Here is a 24,738-nt window from a genome sequence, read left to right on the forward strand (position 1 = left end):
CTGAATGTATTAGTTAAGTCCTCCCCTGAAATTTCTACACCATTATTATTTAGTTTTGTAAGCATCTCTGGAGATTTGCCAAAAATTTGGTTTAACCTGCGCCAGACGTCACCAGATTGCTGATTCGAGGAAGTTAGAAGATTATAGTGATAATGACTTCTAGCAGCACGAAGTTCTTTGGTGACATGATTTCTATAGGTCTTAAAAGCTTTGAGAGCCTCAGGGCATTTGTTGCTGGTAAAATTCTGAAAGAGCCGGTCACGTTTTTTATCAGGTTAAGGAGTTCAGACGTTACCCATAGATTACGGATTTTCTTTGAACTACCACGTTTTCTGCGGAAAGCAGGTTTTATACAATGATAAAAATTTTTTCAGAAACGTATCATAGGCTACATCAGCGTTATGTTCACATAGCACATCATTCCAGCTCACTTCCGCAATGCAATCACGAAATCTCGTTAAAGTGCGTGGATTGATTTGCGAGCGAGACAAATGCGGCTCAGATTTCGCAATAGCTCGGAACCCATTATAGACTGAAATGAAAATCGGAAGGTCATCGCTTAAACAGCAATTGATGACACCAGATTTGGTATGACTGGTTTCAAAGTTTGTTATAAAAAGATCAAGGAGTGTTAGTGAACCTTCACTTAGTCTTGTAGGTGACGTTATCACATTTTGACAAGAGTGAGTGTTCAAAAGAGATTTAAATATCATCTTTGTATGATTTTCGGCAAGAAAATTAATATTGAAATCGCCACCTAATATTATGTGGCATTTTTGAGCATTGACAAATTCTAAGAGTGAATGTGTGAAGGTGAAAAATGAAGATACATCACCAGATGGCGGGCGATAACACGTACATAATATGTATTTTAGCGATTTTAGTGCAAGCACATCGAAGTTAGGAGTAGAACAGGAAAACTCAGGGAGCAATTCGTACTCGATATCATTGGAAATTAGCATGGATACACCGCCACTACGTTTACCTACACGGTTAACAAAATAAGGTTTGTAGCCAGGTAGTTTAACCACATCCCCTTCGCAATCAAACCATGTCTCTGAAAACATCACTACATTAAATCTGATATTGGCCATGTTAAAGAAAACCTCGAGGTCGCCGTTCTTATTCCGGCCCGACCTCAGGTTAAAATGTATGCAGTTCAAGCACTGGCGAGAATCATTTAATGAACAACCGTCTACTTCTGCTGCGTCAACTAAGTTGCTCACATAAGAAGCCATCGTAGAAGGGTTAGAAATTGTGTCCTGACCCGGCGTTATGAAACGGCCAACTCGTAAAATGTGCGCAAAGACGGCTCAGCTCTAGTGCACCCCACCCGTACTCGAGGTGGAGTATCTGCCTGGCATTAAGGACCATGGTCATGATCAGATATACGAGGGCGCGTGCGCTAAGATATGTCGTTTCATTTGGAAAGTTTTGTGAGAGTGATATTGGCATAGCTGCAATTTCTAGCGCTCCAAGTGTGAAGAAAAATACTTCGAGCATCTGCAGGCAAAAATGGCTGACATGTACTGTCATGGGCGATAAAAGCGTTTGTTTCGGGTAGGCGTTGGTGCTATATTTCCTTTGTCGCAATCTATTCTGGCTTATTTTGAAAGCTTCCGCTGTATGCAGTGAGATTTTTTTATGAAATGGTGAGAATGCCACGCGTTCGGCATCGTTGTAGAAGAACTTTATAGATTTGGCGACTACCCTCCAAGGAGCGCAGTTTTGCATAATCACCTCCATTGTTTTTTTTGTTTTTTATTCCTAGCTGGCAAAATGAGACCTCTCATTAATCCTCTCTAAATCATATTCCTGCTTGATGATTAGTACTCCAGAGTCATCAGATTTTTTGCGTCGATTTTGCCATTGCGACACCAAACATACTTCCAGCCAAAAGAACGTTTTCTGGCCGCAGCCAGTCCCAGACGACACTCGAGAGTAGGGCACAGATGTTCATTTACGAACACAGGCGATTGTGAAGTATTGCCAAGGTCAGAATTCTTCAGGCGCAGCTTCCTAGCTTTTTCGAGCAAGGCATCCCTCTTTTGGCGCTGACAGAATTGAACAACAATGCAAGTGGGTTTATTCTTGGACGGCACGCGGTGGCAAGTCTCAATGTCATCAGGGGCAATCGCCACACCGGCGAGCTCACCAAGATCACGGACAATGCTAGTGACGTCCTCGTCAGGTTTTTCATCTAGGCCCTTGATTTCAATGTTTTTGTTTCTCGAGTACTGTTCTGCGTGTCAGACGGAACTCAGTGTCAGCAAGGCGCTTCTTAATCGCATCAAGCTCAGCACGCAGTTCATCGTTTCCTTGTCTTAGGGCAGCATTTTCTGCCTTAACGTCACTACAATCCTCCTTCAGCTCTTCAAAAACTTCATTCATGCGAGTCATGTTTTTCTCGTTTACACGTAATTCTGCTCGCAGCTTTCGCATATCGGCACATAAATCCCGCTCAACCGCTTCACGGGCGGCCTTTATCTCCTGTCTCAGTTCTTTCCTCAGATCGTTGATTTGTTTGGTCATTTTGAAGACAGCACACAGAAACGAAAAAAAAGTAACTTCACTAATACAGTGCCGATTCAATACAACATCAATTAAGAGCACACAAGGGCAGCAGCAACACCGAATAAAAGAGAGGCTCAAGCAGCATGATAAGAAACAGCCGACAAACCAACCTGTAAAAACAGATGAGATGGAAACTCAAAAACAGAGCCAGCCGCGCTGCCACTGCTGCCAATGAACGGTGCGTGTGCCGGACAGTTCCTTTTATGCACTTCGACGACCCTGGCGCCACCAAAGTCCCATTGCACAGGAGCGAAGGTAGTTTCCGCACGCCTAGTCAGTACTGACGTCGACGCTGATGATTTCCTTCTTGCTTGCTCTGGCAGACACTTGCGCAGGAATGAATATCGGGATTCTGTAAAAAGAGATGAGATGGAAGCTCAGAAACGTAGCCAGCCGCGCTGCCACTGCTGCCAATGAACGGTGTGTGTGCCGGACAGTTCTTTTTATGCACTTCGACGGCCCTGGCGCCACCAAAGCCCCATAGCGCAGGAGCGAAGGTAGTTTCCGCACGCCCAGTCGGTACCAACGTCGACGCTAATGATTTCCTTCTTGCTTGCGCTGGCAGACGCTTGCGCAGGAATGATTATCGGGATTCTGTAAAAACAGATGAGATGGAAGCTCAGAAACAGAGCCAGCCACGCTGCCACTGCTGCCAATGAACGGTGCGTGTGCCGGACAGTTCCTTTTATGCACTTCGATGGCCCTGGCGCCACCAAAGTCCCATTGCACAGGAGCGAAGGTAGTTTCCGCACGCCCAGTCAGTACTGACGTCGACGCTGATGATTTCCTTCTTGCTTGCTCTGGCAGACGCTTGCGCAGGAATGATTATCGGGATTCTGTAAAAACAGATGAGATGGAAGCTCAGAAATGTAGCCAGCCGCGCTGCCACTTCTAAGCATCTATTTTTCATCTTTTCCATTGCTTTCCTCAGGGTTTCAAGGCCTAGTTCTTCCAGTAAATGAACTGCGGAACAGCGACATCACTTCGAGTCAAATTTGACTTCGTTAAAGTTCTTCTGAATGGCGGAGAGGGCTTTTCTTGAAACATGCTTGCTGGTAAGATGGCGAAGCCAGCTCCTTTATCGCACTGCAATGCAACAAGACTCTGTTGGTGCAGATAAGTGGTCACTTTTAGAAAATGGGGTTTGCTATTGTCTTTTGTTGCTCTTGAGGCAGGCTATCCCATTTTCAATTAGGCACTCCCTGTCCTTTTCCATTGCTCTTGCCACCATTTGATGAACAAACACGATTAATGCTAAACAAGAATAATGAGCACGGTGCCGGGTTATATTTCACTTGGGAATCACCTACAGATGGCCGGCCGTATTCAGTTAGATATTGAATTATATTTTACCAACCTTAATGTGTGCTGGCTGTACCATCCACAAACCAAAAAGCGTCTGTTGCACTTTGACAGCGCGCACTCCAAGATTCAAAATCCTGCACGCACCGCATGGCCACTTGCATCCGAGAGCAATTCAGGCGTTTGCAAGGAGCAGGATTCCCCATAGGCGTACTAGCAGTGTGTGAAAGCCTTTTGCAAAAACTGAAAGCCTCATAGGATCACTGTAGTGAGCAGGGAAGAGAAGAAAACAAAAGCAAGACTCCTGTCCAGGTAATGCCACATTTTCATAGGTTTTCATAGGCAGCGCGTTGTAATGTTCAAGTTGTTTTTTCTGCCCCATGCATGCTTTCCAAGGTCTGCACCAGGAAAGGGAAAAAAACAAGATGACTGCACGATGAAACATGAAAGGAAACCGGCGCAGAAGTCTGGAACACAATGCCTATTAATGTGAAACTTGCAAATAAATTTAAGCTCTGCAACTAGTTTTTCTTTATTAGCAACCAGGAAGGGCCTTGACCTCCACCTTTTTTCTTTAATGGTTTGTTGACCTTTGTGAACTTTTATTTCCTGTTCCTTATCGCTCAGTTTTTTATTTAAGTGTAAGTTCAAGTGCGTATTTTGTTCCAAGCCGGCGGCGACAGATGCGGCCCTTTTATAGCCGGCGAAGTCTATGATGATGTCGATGATGGCAGCCACTCAATGTCCGGGAGGCTATATTCCGGCGGCGGTGCAGGCAAATCCAGTATCGGTGACGCTGTTATTCCAAGATAGGTGCATTGTTCCAAGCCATTCTTTATTCCCGTTTATGTGTTTCTTTTTCTTTTATTTTAAAAATTTTTTCCTCCTTACGGCTGTCTGGTGTATTTTATTTTATTTTGCACTAGATCGTTTCACTAGCCGCACGGCTATCTGTCCAAATATTTCTTTATGTAATGCCTTGAACTTTCGAAAATAAAGAATGCTTTGACTGACTTTAAAGGTGTACAAAAGAGGAATCCGAACTCGTCTTTTTACCACGGGAACTCGATCTACACGTTATGAGCATTCTTAGAAACTTCAAATTATTGTCCTAATTTAAATGGAATGAAATGTCCCGGCTCCCGCTTTTTTAAACTCAATGCTGAAGGTAGGAGGAGTCAACCAACGCGTGGAGTGCCTTTCAGCCAGTCCCGCGGCGACTTCACTGTCGTTTTTACCTTGTTTTTAAGGTTTCTGTGAATAAATAGCCTCAGTCGCAAACAACATAGCCACAAATTAGGCTCACAGAAATAAAAATACGCGTGGACTCTTTGATTTATGTATCACTCCACCGATGGCAGAGCGGCAAGCTGCCACGGGACGGGCTGAAAGGCACTCCACGCGTTGGTTGACTCCTCCCATCCTTAACGTTGAGTTAAAAAAAAAAAGGCGGGAGCCGGGACGTTTAATCCGGTTTAAATTAGAGAAATCTGTCACACAGGACAATAATCTCGAAGGTTCTAGATATGCTTGAAACATGTAGACTGAGTTCCCGCGGTAAAAAGAGTTCAGATTCTTCTTTAATGCGCCTTAAAGATCAGCTAACAGAAAAACAGAGCATGAGGTCATAGAGATGTATTTTATAAGCAAGGCTGGGAAGAAGTGCGTCAGCATGTTTTTCATTAATTTTGGAGAATGAAAAGTTGGGCTAAGGAAAAAAAAAAACAGCAGAAGGGTGCAGACGTAGAGAAGGATGACGCTGGACTTATAACCAACTGGCCCAGTTCTCTACCCTGCTAAAGTTGCGCTAGTTCATGATGAAACAGAGACACAGACATCAGGACAAGCGCCTTAAGGCGAAGAGGATGTAAGGATGTCTTCTTCCTTGTCTCCGTTTTGTTTGTGGCCCCATTTTCATCTTTTATTAATTTACCTGACAGTGGGGTTGAATTCCTGAATGGCTACTTGTAGGTGTTAACCAAGTTTTGAAGAGTGCTTTCCACAAGCACCCGTTCCTGTTGTTGTGAACTGAAATGGTTTCACATTTTTTTCCTGTTTTTCTGTTTTTACCCCTTGGCATTGTATTAGCATTTACTTCCCTTGTTATCCTCATTCCTCATAAATGCATATCCCATTTGCCCACGGTCATTTTGCTTTTCGACCCCACATGTTTGTTTTAGTGTGGAGCCTTGTACACTCCTGTGTTCGTGTTTCTTGTTTTTCTTTCATTTTATTTTTGTTTCTCTCTTTTTTAATTTTTACTAGTGTAAGACATACAACTGGGGTTTGCTGCCGCAGCGGCCAGTGCCGCCGAAGGAGAGAAAGCTGAAGAAGACGAAGCTGACGCAGTTCAGTTTGCGAAGAAGACGAAGCTGATGCTCTCGAACTCTTGGCTTGGAGCTACGCTGTGTCAACAAAGTTTTTGCCTGTCCACATTTCTTGTGCATCTGATTTGCGTCTTTACACTAGGTATAGTTTCACACCTCCTGTTTGTTTTCAGCCTGATCTCTGTTTCAGTCTGATCTCTGTTTTACTTCCCTCGCCATGCTCGTTCTTGATAACTGTATTTACTATTCCCTGTTGTCATTCCTCCTCTCTTCCCCACGTTTGTCTTAGCATGGAGCCTTGTCGGCTCGTTTTAATTTTTCCTTTCCTTTTTCTAGTTACTCGGATTAGTTTTACAAATCATGCTGGCTCTGCGTAGGAGCGTTGTACACTCCCTTCATCTTTCTCTTTTTACTCGATCTACGTTTTTAATTTTATTCATTTTAGCCACGTTATTTGTCTGGCCTTGAACTTATACGCCAAAGTTTCAAAAAGCGCACTGTACCAGTGATTAAGTTTGAGTAGGCGTTGTATCCTTTTCTTCACTAGTCTGCTGTTCTCATTTTTCATGCACTATTCATTTGATTGTGCTGTTCTTTGTGCACACTCATTGCCCGATACTCCTATATATTCGACGTGGTGGCTTTCTCCAAAATAAAACTTAAGTTAGTGCCTGTCCCGTCTGCATCTGTATCGTCCAGGTCTATGCTACGTAAATGTCCCCACTGATGCAGGCTACACCACGTGTGCACCGCAGGTACCGCAGCCGTACACACCTGGCAAGTACAGATCTGGGCACCACGCCTCCGCCTGCTCGTGTCTGCTCCCGTGAGACTGGCGCTGGCATAAGCGTGGGAGCGCAGGCGCGGATTCGGGGCTTTGGTTGTGCACCCGCCACAGCGCCATGACAGAGGAAGCAAACTGAGGTGAAACCACACACAGCAAGAGTCATTCACTCGAGATGGATGCTTCGAGATTTCCTCCATACGCCACCATGTTGGATCAATTCAGACACCCTCTATAGATTTTTTTTACTCAAATACCTTGCGGGCTCTGACCGGAGTATTATGTGAGGGGGGTTACACAGCTGCAGTGCGAAACAGAAGCAAATAGAAGATGGTTATTTTAACACCGTTATACAAAAGTAAGCAACCAAGCAGAAAATAGAACTAGTTTGAAAAACACTTCAGTACACAATTCAGAACAAAATGCTGCCTATTTTTTCTTTGCAAAATAGCATAATCTGAGATGTGAACAAAGTTGTCAGGAAGACTATTCCAATAAATGATTGCTCGGGGCAGGGCTGATGAGTTGAATGCAATGGTCCTTCCTGAAAGGCGCTTAAAAGTGAGGTGATTATGCAATCGGTGAGATATGCGGGCTGTTTGTGTAAGAGGTAGTGTGGAAGAATGATGGCTGTAAACAATTTTTATGGAAGAGGCAGATAAGTGCTATTGTTCTGCGAGATTCTAAGGATGGAAGGGACAACGGGAATGTGGAAATTTTGAATAGGCGACGCATGCTCTGGATGTTACCAAAAGGATCACAAGTTTGTTGTTGCGCCACCTATACCACTTGTCTGGGCAAGAGACCACCACTGCAAGTCGACGGTATAAGGTTGGAATTTTCATTAGCAGAGCCGATTTGTATGCAAATTGCTTACTTCTGCCACATGCAGCTCCATGAACTAATGGCAGGAATGGGCTCGTAATACCTGCGGCTCGGAGGAACCTACCTCAGAACCCATAAATAGGTGTAGGCCAATTTCAGGTGGCCATTTTTGCATAGCTTCTTAAATGAGCGCTACCAAGGTTCACTGCACTGTCTTTTCATGTAATGGCCCTGTGTGCTGAGAGTATTAGAAAAATTCACTTCAAAGCAAAAAACCACTAGTGATCTCTTGCACAACTGGATCGCAGTACACCACCTGCTATCATCAATACAAAGACTGTGGCTTTTTGTTACCCAAAGCTCCAACACATTTATTTGCCTTTTAGAAAGTACTTACACTCTTTTTCAGCACCACTTGATATGTCAGCACAAAATCCCAGGACTGCAGTTATTAACTTTTAGGTCTGAGCAGCACTGTGACGTATTAAATGTGCTGGCCAAAAATCCCCGTTCTTTCTGATTAAAGAGCTGTGCAGGTGACAGATAGACCACGACTCAAAAGTTACGCTGGACAGGATCCATGATGAGAGCCCCGTCTTTGGTTACTGATATGAGCGCGCAATTAAATTTTCATCACTCATTTTTTGCAGTTGCTTTCTGTATCCATAATGCCAGGAATCCAGTGTACAGAAACTATGGAAGCGCACCCTTGTTATCACATGATTAACTTAATGTACCTTCAATATGGCTTTTCCTCTAGAGGTTGCATTTTACGCATGATTTGCAGTAACACCCTGCTTTCTCTCTCAATGCAGTGTCAGCACTACACAGGTGCCTCAAGATCCAATCCTGCTCCATTTTGCAACAACGCCTGCCCAAGAACAATGTCCTGCAGTTTCCACCTTTTAACACCTGTGTGCATGATAAGCTCTTTGCTACAGTGCAATCACAAAGACAAACTCACAGTGTCTCGGTGGCTGGTTCGATGGGGGGCAGGCCCATGGCATCCACGCGGAAGACCGCGTCGTCACAGCGTCCTTCAGCAAGCACAAAGCTGTTCTCCACAAACAGATCAGCCGTAAATTTCTGCGGAGCATTCATGTCAAGGCAAAGCATCTCCCATTGCACTTCACCAGCCACAGCTACAGCAACCTCCCCTTGGACATTCTCTTTTCCCTTGCTCTGGCCATTCATGATCCACAGAGGGTAACTGCTCCTTTGCATTGCTCAGCATTCTTCACATTCATTGTGAGGCTAATCAGCAGGGTGACCAGCAAGAACAAGCCTGCTCCATGCACTCTCTCACTCAAGGAGGAATGTGGTCGCTTTGCAGCCACCAGAACAGGACTTGGCCACCCTGGTGCAGTACTTGGCCGCAACCTCCTATATGAACAAACCCTCTCAGACCCCAGCAGCTGCGCAGGGCCTGTGATGCAGTGGAGGGCGCCAAGAACCTCCGCCGCCATTGGAACTGAACCTGGCAACATTTAATGCTACAGCCTTATCCAGTGGGGCTAGCCTGGCAGTGCTGTTCGAGAAACTATCGGGCGTTAAACGGAATGTCGTAGGGCTTAGTGAGGTTAGGAGGGCAGGTGAAGCATATACAGTGCTAAAGGGTGGGCATGTACTACGCTATCGTGTCGTAGATTAGCGGACATACGAGAACAAGGCATTTAAGGCAGAAAGCTGGGCTAGTTGATATTCAGACAGAGAGGACACAGTAGTAGCGCTAAAAGCAGGGATGACAGGATAGAAAAAGACAACACAGGAGTTAGACATCAACTGACTGTATTCTCAGAAATACCACGCATTTATAGGTGACAATCAGGTGCAAAAATCAACAATCAAACCGCATGCGTGACGGCACTTCCTGGTACAAGAATTTCAATTCCTTAGTAGAAAAATAAATATTCGGTTCACGCACGCACAACTGCATTTGCATATATCACACGTTTCTGCTCAAGAAATGGGGACAAGTTTCTTCATTACGTTTACTTCGTCTGCAGTGTGCTGCCAAGTGTCCAGGGCCTAATATAGCAGCTGCCAGAGTCTTGTGCTCCATGAAGTGAATGTTGACACAACGGCCAGTTTGGCCGATGGATGTAGCATTTTCCACAAGCTAGCGGATGTCAGGGTGGTGGCATACCCAATGAAATCTCGGAACGTGATGAGTAGTTGCTGCCACAGATGGCGCTGTGATCTCAGGGTGGTAGCAGACCCCATGAATCTCGAAACGTGATGAGTAAGAGCTAACGCTCTTAAAAGATATGATTAGGGAAATCCAGAACGTGAAAGCCTCTAACCTCAAAAAAATAAAAATGGCAGAGTTATCAAAGCTAATCAATAAGCATAAGGTAACTGACATAAGGAAGTATAATATAGCATGCCCTAAAGAGGTAGGCTAAAAACTAAACTAGGCATAGGCAAAAATCAGATGTATACACAAAGAGACAGGGTCGGCAATGCCATTAGCAATATGGATAAAATAGTAGTTACGGTAGCCGAAGTACCCGAAGAGTTCTACACTAATCTATACAGTAGCCAATGTAATCAGGACATTAATGAGACAGACAGTAGAGCAGAGCAATGAAACATCCTGCAAGTAACAAAAAAGGAAGTAGGGAAAGCCTTTGGAGTAATGCAAAGGGGGAAAGCAGCTGGTGGGGATCAGGTAACAGCAGATCTCTTGAAGGATGGAGGGGAGATTGTGCTAGAAAAATTAGCCACCCTGTATATGCAATGCCTTCTGACCTTGAACGTACCAGAAGCTTGGAAGAACGCTAACATTATTTTAACATTAAAAAGGAGACGTCGAAGACTTGAAGAATTGGGGTGCAATAAAGCAAAAAACGAGAACAGAGACAAGTTGACAGACAAGCACTGACTTCCAAGCGACTTTTATTCAATGAGACAACTGCATGTAAACTGGTGACAAATGCAGAGTTGCATTTCTTGACAAGGTGATGCACCATGTAAGGTCCTTTTCTTGGTTGTTTTTTGAAAGCACTAGATACGTGGCTGCCTCATTTAATACAAATGACGAAATTGGAAGACACCTACCAAAAGAATGGAGATGGAAAGACGTACCACCGGAGCCTTGTTCACAATGAGGCAGAATGTAGTAGTGTTGCTTTTTTATGCACAGCGCATGAGCAAACCCAGGAATCTTACGTAGACTGGGGGCAAATTTCCATTATTTCAATTAAGCATATTTGCTGCCGTCTGGATGATAAATGATTCAAGACAGAGCCGCGACTTTTGTCCCTTTCTTTCGTGGCCACGCGTGCCTCTGCCCTGTTTATGTTGTGTGTGGCAGATACTGAGTGCCCGGCAAGTGCATTTTGATCTGCACGCCGGTTCCTGAGATCACTCTGGTGATCACGCAATCTTCGTTCGTGGTCACCTGTGACTCACCAATATACACGAACGGACAGTCGGAACACGAAACTGCATACACCACGCCGGGCAATTTTTTTTTTTGGTTTATCATTCACTTGCACCAGCTGACTCTGACTCCTCAGTTTTTTTTAGCTGGCAATGTGGGATCTGCATGTCACAAGAACGTAAGATACGCGCCAGCGTTTCACTGATGCCTGGATAATATGAAACCACAACTCTCTTCCGAGTACCTAAGGTTGGTTGCAGCACCGGGCATTCAAGTTGGCGTTGTATATAGTCAATGACATGTCCAGGGTATCCACAAAAGGACAAATCACGGCGTATGTACTATGCTTAAGTGACCAGGTCTTCCCGTCTGGAACAGACGTTTTTAAGAGCATTAGCTCTTAATAATCACGTTTCTAAATTTCGTGGGGTCTGCTCCCACCCTTGATCACAGCGCCATCTGTGGCAGCAACTAATCATCACGTTTCGAGATTTCGTCACGGTCCAATATGGTGGATAGAGGGAATTATGTGAGTATGACGTCAGGGGACGAAATGGCGGCATATTTTCGGTTCCTCGAATCCAAGATGGCCACCATTAAACTTGGTTGTGAACTCTCATCCCTCCCCCTTTACCAAAAAATATCCTATAACGGGCAGGAAAACTGTCCTGTTACGGGACAGCTATACAAGTATACATTCGTTCTGCTATATATACTCGGACAACAACGGGCACCCATCCGGTGACAGTTGTATACCGAATTTGGTAGGCAAATAAAACCCTATGTGTAGTGTTATAGAAATAAAACCACAATTAAATAATAGGTAAACGTTGTACACATGCAATTACTAATTGAAGTGTTACCATATCGCACAGCAAGCCGAATTTTAGGTCCCCTTTGACCCCCCAAACGAAGCAAAGTCCGTTTGGGACTTATCTTGAGGGGGTGCATCTCGACAATGGGTAGACGTGCATCGTAATTTCTCTGATAGATAGCGCTAGGCGGCGATCGTACTGGGAACATACAGGATGTTTAAGCAGGAAATTGCCAAATTGCCAAAGAAAATATCTATGATAATTGTAGGGATAGCTCTTTGTTGTTTGAGGCCAGGACGGGAGTTTTGCGGACTGACATATAGAGTCAGGTACCATGAGATAGACACGTTGTGTGTCGCGTGCGGAGAGGAGGAGGAAACGGCTGAACACTAGATACTTTTCTGTAAAGGGCTTCACCCTACAGTAGAAAGCAGCGGGGCTGATTTATCCAAGGCATTGGGGTGTAAGGACAGTAAAGGGAAAGTAGATTTTAAGCAGGTAGAAGTAACCAATTGCGAAGGTTATCTGATTGGTGGCTAAATTCAAGACAAGAGTAAAATTTCACAAGTCATGGCTAGGTGGCTTGAACCACCGCCCAATTTAAAGGGTTCAGCCTTATCCATCCATACATCCGCCAAGCGGCGTGCATGCACGCGTAGCCGAGCATGGTGGCAATCCACCCCCTTTTAAAGGGTATTACATTCCGTTTCTCGAGACGAGCGGCGCATTCGTCTTCACTTTCTTCATCTAGTAAACCAAACAGCTAACGCTCGTTACTTCGTCTTCCAGACGGTGGCGGCCTTTTCCGACGGAGGAGTAATGAAACTACAGAGCATTTTTGGAAATCAGGGTGCACAGACTCACCTAATAGAACTTAATTGGAAGTCAGCACTTGTGTGTCGGCTTGTCTCTGTTAATGTTTTTTGCTTTGTTGTGCTGCAATTCTTCATGGAACACCAACTAGCCCGAACAATCACCTTAAAGGGTCAAGGACTTGCAAAATTACAGACCAATCAGCTTACTGTCCATTGCCTATAAGGAATTTGCTAAGGTAATCGCTAATAAAATCAGGACAACCTTAAACCTCAATCAACCAGATGATCAAGCAGGCTTTCGTAAAGGATAATCCACAATAGATCATCTTCACACTATCATTCAGGTGATAGAGAAATGCACAGAATATAACCAACCCCTATATGTAGCCATCATTGATTACAAGAAAGCATTTGACTCAGTGGAAATACGTATTTACTCGAATGTAACACGAGGGGTGACTTTACATGCTGCCCAGTGGGAAAAAATAAAACCACGAATGTAACGCGAGGCTTAAGGACGCAAAACAAGGTACCTTTAGTAGACATCGTGGCCAACATGTTTATTCATCTTCCTCGCTTTCGGAGGGCGAGTTCTCGGAAACGGAGTCCTTCCGCTATCGAAGTCTCCCAATAACTTCTGTCGTATCGATGTTGTTTGCCGCAGAGAATCCATTCCTCTTCATGAACGCTTGGGCCCACCCACGAGATGCTCTGAACCTCCCATCTCCAGAGCAACGTCTCTAACAGGGAGAAACAATCTCGCCAATGCAATTTACTGCCTGCCTACAAGAGGTATTCCTAGGCCAGGATAGGGAATAAGAGTTAATGGGGGATAAGAGTTAATGGAGAATACCTAAATAATCTGCGATTCGCTGATGGCATTGCCTTGCTGAGTCACTCAGGAGCTGAGTTGCAAATCATGATCAATGAGTTAGACAGGCAGAGCAGAACGGTGGGTCTAAAAATTAACGTGCAGAAAACCAAGGTAATGTTCAACAGTCTAGCAAGGGAACAGCAGTTCACAATTGGCAGCGAGGTGCTGGAAGTGGTAAACGAATACGTCCACTTAGGCAAGGCAGCGACCGCAGATCAGGACCAGAAGAGTGAAATACAGTACAAACTCTATGATATGATCACGGTTTATACGATCTTTTGACTATCCTGGCCGAGGTACATTATGTACAATGGCCAAAAATTTGGATGTTCCGAACACACTTCCGCGCCACTATGGATGATACGAATGTGTGCAAACTTGCGTATAAGTGAGCGGTTTCGTGCAGTCCGTACTACATTGCCAGTTGCGCAGTACACACCGAGTAGTGAATGGCGGCCACACGGCCGTATATAAATCCCATCAGCAGTGAACAGATCCATATTGTGAATATCACATCTCCTTTGGAACTTGTTTGTGGACATGTGGTTAGCGAATGCAAGTTTTATCTTTTGTGCCTGCTATCGACTGCCACTTTCGCCTGTTACATTTTGTGCTGACCCACATGTACTAAGCGAGGTAGTCACGCGCTTTCCATCATCGCCGCTTTTTTCCTCTTGGTTACTTTAGCTTTCTGGCAATTAACTGGTACAATGATTATTTGCCTACGTGTGATAGCTCATCTGAGAACTCTTCTTTCATTACCCTAAGTCTGGACTTTAAAGCAGCTTGTACTTCAACCTACTTGACGCACGCAACATTCAGTTAACATTCTAGATCTTATTCTCATGACTGCACCTCATTTAATTCCTTTGTTAACCCTTCTACCTGGTTTTAGTGATCATTGCATTATTCACTTCGACATTCAAGCTTCAGTCTCTATCAAGAAATCATCGAAAGTCATTCGCGATTATAGAAATGCTGATTTTCTTGCTATAAACGGCAAATTAGAAAAATTCATTGATTACTATATTCCCAGTTTTGAAACCCGTTCAGTTGAGCAGAACTGGACTTAATACAAAGAAAAAGTGGCCGCACTAATTACTGAACATATTCCTCAAAAACGAAAAAATTTGGGCTAATGCTCTGTGGTTTAATGTATTCTTAAAACTTTTGCTGAAGACTATTTCGGTGCGCTAAGACACCATAGACATCTGATCTTTGGAATGCATACTTCGCTGCTAATGCAGCATATAAGGAAGCAGTCTTGGAAAGTAAAATCGAGTTCTACCAGCCAACCTTACCGTGCCTCCTTAAAGATGATCTAAAAAAAAGTTTTGGAATGTGGTCAGTAATAATAAGATTAATACTGTTGTTCTTCACGATCAATGCAGTAACCCTGTAAATGATCACGACTGATAAGGTATTTGCTTCGTGTTTTTCAACCACTTTTACTACTAATCACCTAGTTGTTCGCCATTGTGAATATGTTCCACTGTACGTATCCTTTAACTATTGATTCTGCTAGTAATGCCTCTGATTCAAAAACAAAAGCTTTCTTCCTGTGCGGGCGTTAACGGTATCAATATCAAATTTTTAAATTTTTGAAAAGTACAGCTACACACTCATCATTGATATTATGTGAGATTTGTAGTCAAGGGTCTGACGGAATCCCGTCTGGTCGGGATGGTACATGATACTAGTGAGTTGCACCGACCAAAAATTAAGATGAAATGACGTTTCGGCTCCCACACGGGAGCCTTGTTCACAATGAGGCAAAACGTTGCGGTGGTGCCTTTTTTATGCGGCGTATATGCGATCCCAGGCATCTCGCGTAGGTAGGTGGCAAATTCCCGTCATTCTGATTGATAGTATGCGCTGTGAATATCTGCCCAATCTTTGCAGTCTGGCTGTATTCCAAGTGAATGAAAGGTAGGGAAGGTGGTTCCTTTGCATAAATCAAGAATTACTCATTCACCCCTTAATTACAGGCCAATCTCATTGACCAGTGTTCCATGCAAGATCCTTGAACACATCATTTACTAGCACCTTGTCTCTTTTCTAGAAAATAACTCATTTTTTACTTCATGTCAACATTGTTTTAGAAAATCCTTTTCATGTGAAACGCAGCTGGTGTCTTTCACAAATGATTTATTTCAGGCAATGGACGACGGAAATGTAATGGACTGCATCTTCTTACATTTCGCCAAAGTATTTGATGCTGTTTCTCATCAATTACTTTTTCTTAAGCTCAATGCTCTGAGTATTGACAACAAGATTTTAGGCTGGATTAAGTGTTTGTTGTCTAAATGTTCTCATTATGTCTCCATTACCAACCATGGTTCATCTTTTACCGCTGCAACTTCTGGTGCTCTGCAAGGTTCTGTTTTAGGGCCTCTTTTGTTCCTAATTTATATTACTGAGCTACCATCAAAAGTAACGTCTCATATAAAATTGTTTGCTGATTATTACAATCTATCGCGTTATTTCTGACCCCTCTGACAGTGTGGCGTTACAAGATCACCTTAACTCTGTTTTTTTCTTGGTGCACGGATTGGCTTATGACCCTTAACGTTACTAAATGTAAACACATGCGAGTCTCTCGCCGCCTTTCTAGTGATCACACCGCCTATTTCTCTGGCAGTTTTTTACTAATGTCAGTAACATCTTTTAAATACCTTGGTGTTCACATCACAAATAATCTATCCTGGAAAATACATGTTGAATTTCAGTCAAATAATGCTAATCGCATGTTTGGATTCTTTCGCCGCCATTTCTCATCAGCCACCGTGCCTGTAAAACTCCACCTATACCAGGTGTCTCAGGGAAAATGATCACTCGTGTTTAAAAATAGAGTTTTTGAGTTAAACGGAAGCTTTTTCCGGCATTACTATGCCAGCGTTGGCTGACATCAAAAAACAGGTGAATCATCTTAACTAGTTAAGTGATAAACTAAATTCTAATAGTTAACTTTTTAACCATTATCAATAGGCAACTGATCACAATTAGAGATTTGTAGCCGGCTGTTAATAACAGCCATATCATTTTTTAGAATTTCGAAAACACCATTACTCTCGCCACTGTGGCACCACAAAATTTGGCTACACCGCGCTAAGATACATGCACTTTCGAAACATATGCAGGCAAAGCAACCCCTCCAGTGGTTGTAACTAGTCGAAATAGCCAAATTTTGTCGTGCCACAGCGGCGAGAGCAATGGAGTTTTTAAAATTCTAAAAACTGATATGGCTATTATTAACGGCTGTCTACAAATCTCTAATTGCAACCAGGTGCCTATTGGCGATACCTTATTTTTAAAATTAGTGATCACCTTCCCTGAAACACCTGGTATGGTGCTTTAATAAGACCAAAACCGGAATACACATGCTCAGTTTGGGACCCCGGTCATCTCGTCCTTTCACACACTATTGAATCCATTCAGAACCGCGCCGCACGCTGTATTTTCTCGAACTACTCAAGAACTGCTAGTGTATCTGCTACGAAATCTGCCCTTAATCTTCCTGAATTTGCTTTCTGTTGCAGGTACTTTCACCTTTGTCTGTTTCATAAAATTTACAGTAACATCACTCTTAATCAACAATTACTTACTCCTCCATCGTACGTGTCATTCCACATCGACCACCGGTTTAAAGGGGCCCCGAAACACATTTTCAGTGCATTGTTTTGCCTGTTGGTTGCATAGAATGAATTATAGTGATGCTATTAGCATCGGTCGTACCGTGTATACTGTGGTTTTTAATATTTTATTTAGCTCGCAAAAACAAATTCGAGGCACTGACGATGTCACCATACAGTGGTGGTTTTTAGCAGCGGATATGACATCACTTTGCGCCAGCTTGATGATTGGACAAAGAGTAAATATACTGCAAATTGCGTTAACTAGAGATACGTTTTGTCAAGTTTTTGTGTTTATATTACATTAACAAAACCAACTTGTTTGCCCTAGATAAAAGCACTGTAAATCAAGTAAAACAAAAACACGCCACCAGAGGCACTGGCTACTTTTTGCATCGAAGGACTTTGCGCCTCTGTAAACATCCTACGACCTAGCACTAAACACTTATGGCTACTCTCTATGTATCTGATAGCGGCTTTGCGGAATCGATCCGATCGAGCCATTGCACTCTAAAAGCGTTCGTTTCGGTCGCAAGAAAGGATGCGTTCATTTCACATTTAGCAGGCAGTGCGCATCGTCAGCTTGTGGAGGATCTCCGGGCGGTGGTGCCAGATGGTGCCACGTTCCCGTCAATAGCACGCGCTCTTGCTCGCCATGGCCAACCAACACGCTAGGAGCGACGGGCGATGGTTGGCGGTAAGCAGGAGTGGTACGCGCTATGCTAAATGTGTCTGATATCTTGCGCAGGCTGTCACATTGTCGCAGTATCTCGCGCTCGAGTTCGGATCCATAAGTAAGAGAACGTCACTCATCAGTGTTCCCTTCTGCGCCATCGACGTGACGCTGAAGCATTGCTTGGGTCAGCTGGACGTTCACATGATTGTTGTAACCATGCAAACGGCGCTGCCAGCCTTGGCATGAACGAGTTACAGAGAACAGGCAACCATGGAGCGCAAACTTCCACCACGTGCTAAGATAGGCTGTTTTTATTGGTCGCACTGGGTGTCGTCATTGGGAGAGTGAAATTGGAATGGGAAGCTCCTCGAAAATCGAGTTGAGGGCAGCATTTTGTTTGCTTGTATTTTGAAATTTCTTCATTGAATAACTCCCGTTCCTATGCAACGATTCTCGTAATTCTTTATTGAGTCAGCATCTGTGTGACAAAGAATCCATCTGAAGCTCAAGCGGTATTTCACAGCCCCTTTAAAGTTGGCGTCTCGCAAAGCCGCACTATTACTCGTTCGTTTATTCCTTGCACTTGTAATGAGTGGAACGACCTCCCTCCCTCCATCACTACAATAAGCAAGGCTGAAGCGTTCAACAACGATTTTGTATGCTCCTCCTCTCTGTAATGGCCTTGAGAGTATGGAAATAAATAAATAAATGTGAATGCATTTCTCGTGCTTATGCTAATGAATTTTGGTCGTTTTAGATGACATGATTATTTTTAGTGGTCCCATGAGATTGATATCATCAAATTCTACTATAACTTGAAGGATCAGAATAGGGCACAGCGCATATGGCAGGTTCTCTCAGATCATGAATGGCAGTTTACTAATATCCCTCAAGAAAAAAATATACAACAGCTGTATCTTACTGGTACTCACGTACAGGGAAGAAACGTAAAGGCTAACGAAAAGGGTTCAGCTTAAGTTAAGGAAAACACTATGGAAAGGAAGATGATAGGTATAATATAAAGGGACAGAAAGAGGGCAGAGTGGGTGAGAGAACAAACACGAACATCCTACTCAAGATCAAAAAGAATGCAAGGGCAAGATAACCAATGGAGGGTAACGGAGTGTATTCCAAGAGAAGGAAACCATAGGTGACAGAAAGCTAGCTTGTGAGGCTGGCACAGGACGGTCAGTTGGAGAGGATATAGGGGAAAGGCCCACAGGGCTACAGTGTACGTAGCCCAGAATGCCTGTTGATGTTTCAGACGAAAGGAGTGATTTTACACATTCCATAAAGACCATGCTGGTGTCCCATCAAAGGATACAGTGCCAGAGGTGTCCAGTTGTACAAAGCCAGTCATGTCCTCGAGGAAGTACTTGCCCTGCCAAACAGCAACAAGAAAGGTTCACTGAAAGCCGCACAGGCAATACAACAACTGCACACCTCCTCAAGCTGGCACAGCAAGCCGAGCACAACGACCCGTTCGCCTGTGGTGCCGAGCAGATGCTCGATGGGTTGCAGGTCGAAGCCGCCAGTACTTCCCGGCAGGCACCGCCTTGACGAGAAGCACTGGTGCCGTGAAGTCTTCTCCAGGACCAGCCGGTATCGCTCGCGGAAGAAGAATGCCTTGGCCCCTGCATCCCCAAACAGCCGCGGAGCTCCGCTGTGGCCTGCTGCTTGACGCGGAACAAACTTGTGGCGCTCCTGGCTGCATCAATTAATCACTGTTTACATAAACATTTTTGTGCCGCACTGTCATGATGGGATAGGAGCCTGAGCACATGTGACTGGCAGCACAGCTATCTACACTTCAGTCTGCAGTGCCGATTATGAAGGTGCTCAATTTCATCGACACTGGCTTAAGCAGGCATTAATTATAAAGACTAGCGCAAAGGACCGGGACCAAGGGACAGAAAAAATTAACCGAGGGTTAACTCCGCTTAGACCGATGTGTGACAGCGCAACAAGATGGCACAAATCTCAAAGCAGTCAACTACTTTTTCGTGGGTGGCCAGGGCCAAATTTTTGGAAATGACCCGGGGTTAAATTTGGAGGTTGCCATCATGTCAGGCACGGCCGATTATGGTCGGACATCGATTCTAGTCCAAAGTGGCCTAGGTCAAATTTCAGGAGCGACCCAAGCCAAATTCTTGACACTTGGTGTCACAGTTGCTATGGCAACGAGCGATGTACAAGCAAGGTGCACAAACAAGATTTTAAGAGCGTTCGCTCTTACTCAAGACGTTTCGAGATTTTGTGGGGTCTGCTACAACCCTTCATCACAGCGCCATCTGTGGCAGTAACTACTCATCATGTTTTGAGATTTCGTGAGGTCTCCTACCACCCCGAGATCAAAGCGCCATCTGGGGCTGCAACTAGAAAACAGCACATGTTGCGTTGGGACTTGCAGCGCCATCTATAATAGCCTCGTAGAAACAACCCCCTGCCGTGTGCCAATGACGTCACGGTCCAATATAGTGAATAGAGGTGGAACTATGTATGATGTCAGGGGACGAAATGGCAGCCATTAAAACTGGTGCCCTCTCATACCTTACCTCCCCCCCCCCCCTCACTAAAAGATATCCTAAAACAGATAGGAAAACTGTCCTGTTACGGGACCGCTATACATGTATACATTCGTTCTGCTATATATATACTCCGACAACAACGGGCACCCATCCGGGGAGAGTTGTATACTGAATTTGGTAGGCAAATAAAACCCTATGGGTTGTGGTATAGAAATAAAACTCCAATTACATAATAGATAAAAATTGTACACATGCAATTACTAATTGAAGCATTACCATACCGCACCTCAAGTCGAATTTTAGGCCCATCTTGAGGGAGTGCAACTCGACAATGGGCAGACATGCGTCGTAATTTCTGATGGCGCTAGGCAGCGATTGTTCTGCTAGGCGGCGTGCGTGCACGCGTAGCCACCTTCCATCCATCCATCCAGGCATGGTGGCAATCCACCCCGTTTAAAAGGGTATTACATTCCGTTTCTTGAGACAGCGGCGCGTTCTTTTCCGCTTTTTTCATCTAGTAAACCAAACAGCTAACGCTCGTTACTTGGAAGAACCGGCCTTTTTTTTTTTTTGCTGCGCTCTGACAGCCATAAAAGTGTTTTCGCACTAAAAGAGAAAAAGAATGATAATCACGAACCACTCATTAGCCCAGCCTTCTGCCTTGACAGCACTGAATCCCAGAACTAATAGGCCTAATAACTGCTTCCAGTTACCGAAGCACTATCATCGCACCCACTTGCATGATGCTGACAGACCAACAATTCTTGATCTGCTGATGCAGCAGCAACAACCAATGACACTGCCGTCTTCTTAAAAGCTCTTTCCAGCTCAGCTATGACAATATAGCTCATTTGGAACTATATACCAGAAGAGAATTAAGCGCACCGGCTCAACTTGGGGGCCTTCAGCAAAGCTTTATTTGCTTCTTGATGGATTTAGATTAAAATTTTCACGCACCTTTTACAAAATTATGTTGTTCCATTAAAAGGTATTTTTGCCAGTAATTTTTTTATCTTAAAGGAGTATAGACTCCTAACTTTTGGGTGCGCGTTTTGTTTGTAATGATGCGTAAGGCATTATTATACATGCACTACCACCTGGTATTCTCCTACGACTGCTAAATAATTTATAATCAAATTTATTCCTCTTGCTGTTTCGGTTACAACAGCCAAATGAGGACTGTGACATCAAATAGTGGTTTTATGTCACGTGAGGCATGAAAAAACTAATATAATTGCTACTTCCACATTCATTGTCATTCTGGCTCTCGAGGAAAGCTGCCTCCACCAGCACGGTGGTTAAAACGATGAAGCAGCATATATCGACGTTCTTCCATGCCTCAAGTGATATAAAACCACTCTTTAACGTCATAGCCATGGTTCAGCTGTTGAAACTGAAACAGCATGACACGGCGAAGTCGCTCGAGAAGAAAAAGCGGAACTGGAACGTGGCGAAGAGCGCATGCGGGGGAGAACAGAAAGAGCGCGGTCGGCAACGGACGTGTTCGAGATCTGCTGGCTCCCCGAGTTTCCAGGCATGGGCCTCAGCCGCAGACGTTTGGGCTACCAGACCTGGACAGCCGTCGTCGAGAGCCTGAGCCACCAGACCCAGGCGACGTTGTTCCCCCTCCTGTCTAGCAGCCTCAGAGCATGGGCCACCTCTGTCTCCACCGCTGTCTACCCGGGCTGCCTGACCTGGGAGCTGCACCTGCGCTCCATCAGGGCATCGACCGGAGCCCATAGACTACGCCGACGCCCCCGCCACACCTCCTCGCACAACGCACCACCTACCAAGCTCACACACACACACGCACCCACGCACGCACGCGCTGAGTGAACCTTTCCTTTTTTTTCTTCAAGCTCTCCTTCGTCTTCCGCCAGTGCTGTCTTTGTTTGTTTGCTTTCCTGTTCATGTGTTCGTGAAACCTTCCTCTTAAGGCGTTCATTAGAGTTTCTTTTTTTCCACATGCAGCCTGGTTTATTTCTTCTTCCGTTTAACATGCGGCAATCTAACCTGCAGTCCTTCCCCTCACAGGATCATTGTAGAGAAGAAAGCATACCACCAAAATTTGGTGTCTACACTCCTTTAAGCCTTTTGTAGAGCAGGAAGTCTCAACAAACTACCGTAGAAGATTGGGTGAACATTCATTGCATTTCAACATGCATGCTACAGGGCACGAGATTTTTAGACTATACACTCACAAAGCAAAAATTTTCAGCTTTAACTTTTTTTTTTTTGTGGTGCAGTTGCCAAAGACACACCTAGACTATTTAGTTGAGGTTGATTCTGAAGATGGCGCAAAAGGAACAAGGACAAGGAAGGCACAAGAAAACAGTGGGAAAGGCACCAGAATCAACCTTAGCTATGAACCAACTAGCCCAAAGCAAAGTATTTCTTTTTTGTTACCACACCACTGTGCATCAATTACTGGTGATCGACGGATTCGAAGCGCGGTTTCAGTGCCACCAGGGCCGCCAAGGATTTGTTGAGCTATCTATATTGAAGTTTAGACACTCTACTTCCATTTCTTGCATAGCTTGTATTTTTACCGCAAGGTGGCACCTTTTGAAACATTCTTGAAGTTGAGGTTCCAGTGTAGTGCACTCGCGGAATGGCGTCAGCTGCAGAAACCGCACGCACTCACGAAAATCTCGCTTCGCCCGATTCTGCTGCAACTGCAGCGGATTTTTTTCGGGGCTTCATACAGCAGTGACCATCACGATGACGTTGCATTATGGGAATTTGATTGTAACGAAGAAACCGCGCAACCTCAGCATGAAACATGGGCACCTCTCCATCCATAGGCTTCGTTTTCCACCTCTTGACTGTTTTTTTTTTGCTTATGAAGCTGGTTAATGTATCGCGCTGATGTCACGAATGATTTCTGCTTTCTGCAATGTCTCAACATCATATAAGTATGGTTTACTTCCCATCTGCTTTAAAAAGAATGACTTCAGGCCTCCTAGAAATCGGGGCACCGACCTCAGATTAGATTAATGCTTTGTAAAAACCCAAAGTTGTTTGCAAAAGCAGTGGATGTTTTCCAAGTGGTCTTAAATCGTCTTAAACATCTGCGAAATTTTTAAGCAATTAACATTCAAACCATGATATCACTTATATGGACACTACGAATTATTGGCTATATCAAACTATTCCTAAATATTTTCAACAAACACACGCATTTCTCACTTTATATGCATGCCATAAAATGAATATATCGAACTGTGGCCACTCGCTTTGCCTCTCTACACAGGAGACTACAGTCCGTTTCATACATAGCAGGCAACGCTGTGGAGGCTGCAGAAGTAGTGTGCCTGCGAAACTACATTACTCCACCACATATAATTCGTTTCTCTGTTTGGATTAAAACAAAGAGCAGTATAAAAGAATGTGGTAGCATATAAAATCACGGTCGAAGCTGAGAGGTGCTCCGTGTTCGGCCCTCTGGCTATAATTTACCCTGAGTGTGAACTACTCTTTAGGTGTGGACCGAGTAGCAGCGATTCACCGCATATCATATCGCAACATCCATAGGCTTCGTTTTCCACCTCTTGACTGTTTTTTTTTTGCTTATGAAGCTGGTTAATGTATCGCGCTGATGTCACGAATGATTTCTGCTTTCTGCAATGTCTCAACATCATATAAGTATGGTTTACTTCCCATCTGCTTTAAAAAGAATGACTTCAGGCCTCCTAGAAATCGGGGCGCCGACCTCAGATTAGATTAATGCTTTGTAAAAACCCAAAGTTGTTTGCAAAAGCAGTGGATGTTTTCCAAGTGGTCTTAAATCGTCTTAAACATCTGCGAAATTTTCAAGCAATTAACATTCAAACCATGATATCACTTATATGGACACTACGAATTATTGGCTATATCAAACTATTCCTAAATATTTTCAACAAACACACGCATTTCTCACTTTATATGCATGCCATAAATTGAATATATCGAACTGTGGCCACTCGCTTTGCCTCTCTACACAGGAGACTACAGTCCGTTTCATACATAGCAGGCAACGCTGTGGAGGCTGCAGAAGTAGTGTGCCTGCGAAACTACATTACTCCACCACATATAATTCGTTTCTCTGTTTGGATTAAAACAAAGAGCAGTATAAAAGAATGTGGTAGCATATAAAATCACGGTCGAAGCTGAGAGGTGCTCCGTGTTCGGCCCTCTGGCTATAATTTACCCTGAGTGTGAA

The 24,738-nt window shown here is 44.2% G+C and overlaps 1 protein-coding gene across 4 annotated transcripts in view; it reads right to left on the reverse strand.

Annotated features, from left to right (window-relative positions):
• Positions 1-24,738, reverse strand: part of PolE2 (DNA polymerase epsilon subunit 2) — a 174,976-nt gene that overhangs the window by 75,424 nt on the left and 74,814 nt on the right. For 3 of the 4 annotated variants that reach the window (XM_077629628.1, XM_077629630.1, XM_077629629.1), the window contains 3 exons: positions 19,453-19,717; positions 19,334-19,390; positions 8,777-8,898 (listed from right to left, as the gene is read on the reverse strand). In XM_077629628.1, the coding sequence (XP_077485754.1) occupies positions 8,777-8,898; positions 19,334-19,390; positions 19,453-19,717 (444 nt within the window). The remainder of the gene's footprint in view (positions 1-8,776; positions 8,899-19,333; positions 19,391-19,452; positions 19,718-24,738) is intronic. The other variant, XM_077629631.1, reaches the window with a different exon arrangement.

Source organism: Amblyomma americanum, chromosome 7 (genome assembly GCF_052857255.1).
Source record: "Amblyomma americanum isolate KBUSLIRL-KWMA chromosome 7, ASM5285725v1, whole genome shotgun sequence".
Taxonomy (NCBI): Eukaryota; Metazoa; Arthropoda; class Arachnida; order Ixodida; family Ixodidae; genus Amblyomma; species Amblyomma americanum.